Here is a 6,530-nt window from a genome sequence, read left to right on the forward strand (position 1 = left end):
GGTGCTAAATTAGTAAATTTCGGATGAAAATCATTTTTTTGGATCTTATGAAATCATTTTTTATTTATTGTCTTAATTGGCAGGAATCTCATATACACTCTTTAATGAATGTTCTTCGCTATTGCAACCTGGATGAATCACTGCAAGGAGAGGATAGCCTTGTTTGCCAAAGTGCCTTGGAGCGGCTATTTAAAACAAGGGAACTTGATTACATGAGCTATATTGTTTTAAGGATGTTTGAAAACACAGAGGTATGAAAATTTTGCTTACATCCTGGTTAAGCTGGTTATTGATAAGAATCTGTGAGAATATTACGAAGCATACTAGCAAAATTCTCAACAACCTCTAATTTGCCTCTAGTCTGGCGGGTTCAGCAATTTTTCATAATGGGTATAGCAAAGAGAAAATATAATAAATAAAAGAAAAAAAAAGTAAACTAGTCATTAATATTGTATAAGCAAAAAAAATGTACCATTTCTATTTACAATTGTCTTCAACGTGTTTCATGCTTTGGAAACAATACAATAGTCTTATTGGTAATACCGTCAAATACATCTTTTTCTATATAAGTCATCAAACAATTAATGTGCTAATTATTTTTATGTACCATAACAATACAAAACAACTACTATTCATAAACAAAAAAGAATAAATTCAAAATTAAAGAAAAGTAAATAAAGATCAATGAAATTCAAAATTAAAGAAAAGTAAATAAAGATCAATGCACATACCTTATACTTTACAATCCAATTAAACAAATTGCGTGGAGAGATTTAGTGAGCACCTAAGTGGGATTGGTATGGCCTTTGGAGCCTTAATAATATATCAATTATATTAAATTTGGTTGAAAAGAGTGGGAAAAGAGAGATGGTGTAGGGTCAAAAGAAGCTAGGATTTTTTTTTCTCTAAAAAAGGAACCTTTTGGCCCCAAGGTTTAAAGTGCTGTGGCACGGGGGCGTACTGTTATGTCCCTGGTACGGCACAGGCATGCTTGCGTGCCGACACGTGGCACGCTTGCGTGCTGATAGATACGCATGACCTCCTACTGGCACGCTTTGGCACGGACTTATTTCAGTTTTTTTTGTTCCAATAAACTCTTATAATGTTATTTTGAAAGATTTAAATAAATAATTATAAATATTTACTATGTATACCTTACTATACTCATCAATTAACATGCATGTAAGCTTTTTGTAAGTAAAATACAACGATACCTGATGTAGAATAGAAATCAAAATACAATAATAAAATTCACAAGCACAATAATTATTTAAATTTACATCTTTACATAGAGATGACTGCTTATTCGACATAGATCGTCGCGCTTGATCATATGACATATTGTCATCTGCAGATATAAGATTTATTTGACAATGTTGATATAAGTATTGCTGGTATTGTGAGAAAGTCATATTCCCGATATTACATCCATATTTTTATTTTTTAAAAAAATATCTGATCAAAATTTGTTTAGGAGATCGATTTTTGTTCCCCTGATTCACCGAAAGCTTCGCGATGCGACAAATTTTGACAAATATTTTGCGAAGAAAAAATGGATGTTTGTGGTAGAAGCGGAGGGCTCGGGCCGATAGTTGTACTTTACATACAAAAAAACTTACAAATATATTAATTGAAGCTATACATAGCAAATATTCATAATTATTTGATTAAATCTTTCAAAATAATATTATAAGAGCTAATTGGAACTAAAAAAGTTGAAATAAATTTGTGCCAAAGCGTGCAATAGGAGGTCATGTGTATTCATCTGCACGCAAGCGTACCATGTGTCGACACGGAAGCGTGCCGGTGCCGTACCGTGCCAGGCAGACAACGGCACACCTCCGTGCCACGACATTTTAAACTTTGCCCACAAGATTGAAGGATAGCGTTGTTTTAGAGCTCGCCTAAAGCAGCACAATCTTACTTGTCGACCCCACTTTCGGGTCAAATTTGGCGCCAAAGTGGGGCCAACATGACAAAAGAAAGGCGTCGTAAAGGCCTTTCTTTGGCTACCTCAGTGGGATCTCTTTCTTTGGCTTTCTCAATGGAGTCAACTGAGGAGGAGGTTAGTAGAGGTTAGACTTAATAATTCTTAAGTTGTATCTTTTTTCTTTTTTTTGTTAGTTTTTGCTATTTATAAAATTTAGGTACAGATGGATGTACATATAGTCTTATTACTTTATATACAAGGATTGTCGTGCCACTGGCACGACTCATGCATTAGCATAGGCGCAACAGCACAAGGCGTGCCAATGTCGGCACACCCCCCCATGCCAATGGTGCTTGGCACGCCTTGGCATGAATTTTTTTTATTAAATCATCACGAAATTAGTTTTTTTGAGTGTTTAAATTTTTCTAGTGATGATAAAAATAGTTTATAGTTTTTTTTTCACACTATTTAGTAGAAATAGAATCATAAACATCATTATAACTAAAAAATTATTTTATATATATTATTAAAGTATATGCAAGAAATTAAAACCAAAATCATAATTGGATAAAAATTTGTTGGAAAATATTACCATGGGTGAATTCACTATTTCTAAAATGATAAAACAAATTGGAGGAAATTTATTTTTATCTTTTTCACTTAAGAGTTGGTCTTATTATGCAATGGAGCATACTATTGCTCCAAATGTAAGTAGATTTACAAGATCTACATATTTTAAGTATGAAAAAACGTGTATAAAACTTTTTACCTCAAAAAAACTCTAAAAGATTTTAAAAACTATTAAAAACAATCTTTTTGTCAATACATTATCGGCAGGATCAATTGCCACATGCCGGTAGAGTCTTGGTATGGTACTGCACGGGTAGGACGGGCAATCCTTGCTTATACGTATGCTATGTATGTGTTACTGTACTTGCACGATTTATGGATGTGCGACATTAGTTAATACATGTAGGCGCTTGAGAGTGTAAATGTTGAGTGTATTTATTGTATTATAGCGAGTGTTGGTTTCAAATATAGGAGTGTAAAAGTTTGGTCTTGTTAGATGTGGATGGATGCAATTACTGACCTGATAAAAGTCCAGCATACCATCTCTTCAAATTGCCCTGCGTACCCGTGAAATCAGAAGAAAGCATCATATTTTCTACAATGAGTTACTACTTCAGTATTAAAATAATCAACAAGCATGGTAAGTTGTGCCGTGATACTTGACACAGCTGTTTGGATTTGTACATAACCTTTGTTTAGAGAGAGAGAGAGAGAGAGAGAGAGGGAGGGAGCGAGGGGGGGAGAGTGGGAGGAAACCACCCAAAGTGAAATGGATGATTGAATGGACCTCTCTATTTAGAACTATTAGGTAAGTTTTACATTGCCACCATCATACACAGTCAAGTATATACAGGGCATATCACAAGTCAGATTAAAAAAAAATTCGTTTATTCAAACCCAAGAAAAAGTTAAAATATCAACGAGAAAGACCAGAAAAGATCAACATTCAGGCTCGATAAATTTATACAAATGAAAACATCAAGAGTAGCAAGGAACATAAAACATAACAGCAGCTGCTTCTCCCTAGCGTCTGCTGACTGGTTCTTCCCAGTCCGTAGTTTGCAGCATTTTGATCATCCTCTGTATTAGAGGGTAAAGGCATATGAGCACATATGCACAGGATATCAAAAGCTTTCTTACTCTAGCTTGTAGAAATTAATAGCCTTGTTAACAGTATTAAGTCACCCTTTCTAGCCTATTTTTTGCTCCTCCTAATATCTTTTCCTTTCTTTTTAACCTTATCACTCAACCTGTAGACATGGCAACAACATAACAGGTCCTATGCCTTTTTTCCTTTATGATGTTGGCCCCTCCACTCAGATATTTTGGGTGAATTAGAATTCATTTACATAATAACACCTGCGGATACATGTATTTATAAGATTGAAATCGACATTACATTCTGATGGATGGAATTTGGTGTTAAGATGCTTGATTGTTGTTCTATTATCATATTGCTGCTGATTGAGTATATACACTCCTCACTGCAGGTAGCAGCTCTAGAAGATCCGAAGAGGTTCCGAATAGAGATGACATTTAGCCGTGGTGCCGATTTAAGCCCTTTAGAGGTGATCTGATTCTCATTCTACTGAAAAGTAAAATATAAAGAAATAATTCATCTAGAGTTCTTCGATCCTTGTAAAGCAAATTATGAAGTAATGCAGTATAATCTATAAAATTTTTTGTGGTGCAGAGTGATGGTGGGGAAGCTTCTTTGTTGCATCAAGAACACACATTGCCTATAATGGGACCAGAGAGGTTGCAGGAAGCTGGGTCATATCTCACGCTTGACAAGTTTGAAAAGATGGTCCGGCCATTCGCTATGCCGGCTGAGGACTTTCCGCCTCCTGCCCCTTCCCAAGCTTTCTCAGGCTACTTCTCGAAAAGTGCCGGAGTGCTAGAACGTTTGGTTAATCTCTGGCCCTTCCATAAGAACCAAACTGCTAGTGCAAAATAACCATCTTTTACTTGATCTCTTTTCTCAGAGTTTACTATCTTTTACTCGATCTCCTTTCTCAGACGTTTCTTGTTTTTCTCTTTGCTCTCCTGGAACGGGAGAGTGGTCTCTTGTGGTTTGATCTTTAAATTTGTTCATTTTGTACATGATAAGCAGGTTAAGTACTTTTCTTGTTGATTACACAGGCTCAGTTTTTCACTTTCATGGATGATTTACCTGATGAATTTAGACTTTTCTTTCCTTTAGTCGTTTCGACTGTTCTTCGGTGAAAAAATTGTTCGCTGCTTATGGTTGTTGTTGTTTTAGTGAGTATTCATTGTGTGGTGTTAAAAAAAAGTTCTTTGCAATTTCCTTACCGTTTGATCGATGGAAAAGACAGTATTAAGAATCACGCAGTTGAGTTGACACAGCACCATCATTTTGAGATGTCTGGGAAGTTCCCCGTTTCCACTGTTGGACGTGATCTTGTTTTCAAATTGCAGAGTGCTTGTGAGGAGGACTGCAAATTGAACACCAAGAGGAAGTTTGAGCCTTGGACTTTGGGTTTTCCAAAGGAACCAAAGAAAAGTTGAGCAGGTCACTCTTAGTAGAAGAATATTCACAAATTTGGAATTTTCTTAATAACTCAACTATTGATCCTTTGAAGTGCCTATCTCATGAAGCTTTTGTGAAAGCAGCTTGCTGAAAGTGTACTTTTGTTTAGGTATGGCCATTAGGGGAACTGAGCTATCCGCATCCTCGAGAGACTGGAGACGACGAGTATAAGAGCGAGGTAGGCTAAAACACTCGGTATCAAACAGAAGTTGAAGGCAAAGAAAGCATCCTAGCCTGGTGAATTTCAGGTTGCTCGGGTTAGTGAGTTGACTTCTTTCGCTTCTGTTAGTAGATTTTCTGTACGAGTAACGAGCATTGATGCTTGTCGAATGTTACTGCAGCCAAATTGAAATTGTTTATCTGTCAGACTGTTTAAGTTCGTTCTGCATATTATTCTGCACTCGGAAGTGATTATAGTTTGCGTCGTGCATTTATTGTTTGATATTCAGTGTTTGAAGGTGCTTTTTAACAGTCTTCTCCTCGGCCCCATTCAGGAGCGCAATGGGCCTGCAGACAGTCTGTGGTCGTATGGGTTGGAGATGGTCCAGTCGGTATTTGTACAGTTTTTAATAGCTCGTAGGAATTTATCTGCGTCAATTTTTGCTTCTAATGCCCCGATCTAACTCGTCGATTATGCCTGTGCAGTCTCCCTGGCATGTGTGGTTGATATTTATATTCTAAAGCTTAATGATGGATAATAATAATTTCAGAGGAAAGAAAGAGGCTTGATTATAGATGCTTTGATCTAGTTGTCGAACTATTTATTTGATTCTTCACCGTCTTGCATGTTTTCGGTATCCATTTTCACCTTCAACTTGGATGGAAAATGATGGGCTTGGTTTATGTTTCTGCAGGAGAACATAATCATCGAAAACAGATCTGGTAATAAATCTCTCTGAATTCTAAGCAAGGGGCTCTGTTTTTGCACATGGGCGCTTTCTCTACGACGGAGGCGCTTTCTCTACAAATGAAAATTGTCTACTCCTGATTCCTGGGTGACAAAAGAGCCAACCAAACAAACCCCACGATGCTTTTACAGATAAGCAGGAAAAATAAAGTCGTTGCAGGAAAAATAAAGTCGTTTTATCTGATAATGAACAAATGTAATGTAATAACTTTTGTTAGCAATGGGCTTTTTTTGCAAATAGCTTCCTCACAAATTTTTTGGCGCCAAAAACCACGGTCTTCCACTCGATTATAATTAGTAACATTGTATATATTTTCATCTCTAAATCTCAAAATGAGATATTGCGTTGGACCGCAACCAATTCTTTACGGCCACTAATATATCGTGGTACATTATTATTCTTGACAAAATTTTCATTCTAATGATATAGAAAGGAACACAATCGCCAGATATAGAGTTCTAAAGTAATGTAATAAAATGCACAAAAATATTAAACTCAAGGCATACCACATTTCTAATATACAACAAAAGAGAGGGTAAGAGATGCTATTATCATTGTACATGCACGGTCG

At 36.2% G+C, this 6,530-nt stretch overlaps 1 protein-coding gene across 6 annotated transcripts in view; it reads left to right on the forward strand.

The window, feature by feature from the left end:
* Positions 1–6,196, forward strand: part of LOC109712933 (inositol hexakisphosphate and diphosphoinositol-pentakisphosphate kinase 2-like) — a 31,852-nt gene extending 25,656 nt beyond the window's left edge. For 3 of the 6 annotated variants that reach the window (XR_002217000.1, XR_002217003.1, XR_002217004.1), the window contains 6 exons: positions 84–251; positions 3,991–4,068; positions 4,194–4,409; positions 4,940–5,033; positions 5,161–5,308; positions 5,906–6,196. Coding sequence is in view for 1 of the 6 variants with exons in the window: in XM_020236751.1 (XP_020092340.1) it covers positions 84–251; positions 3,991–4,068; positions 4,194–4,409; positions 4,940–5,029 (552 nt within the window). In the remaining 5 variants the exon portion in view is untranslated. The other 3 variants (XR_002217001.1, XR_002217002.1, XM_020236751.1) reach the window with 3 other exon arrangements.

Source organism: Ananas comosus, linkage group 7, assembly GCF_001540865.1.
Source record: "Ananas comosus cultivar F153 linkage group 7, ASM154086v1, whole genome shotgun sequence".
NCBI classification, from domain to species: Eukaryota; Viridiplantae; Streptophyta; class Magnoliopsida; order Poales; family Bromeliaceae; genus Ananas; species Ananas comosus.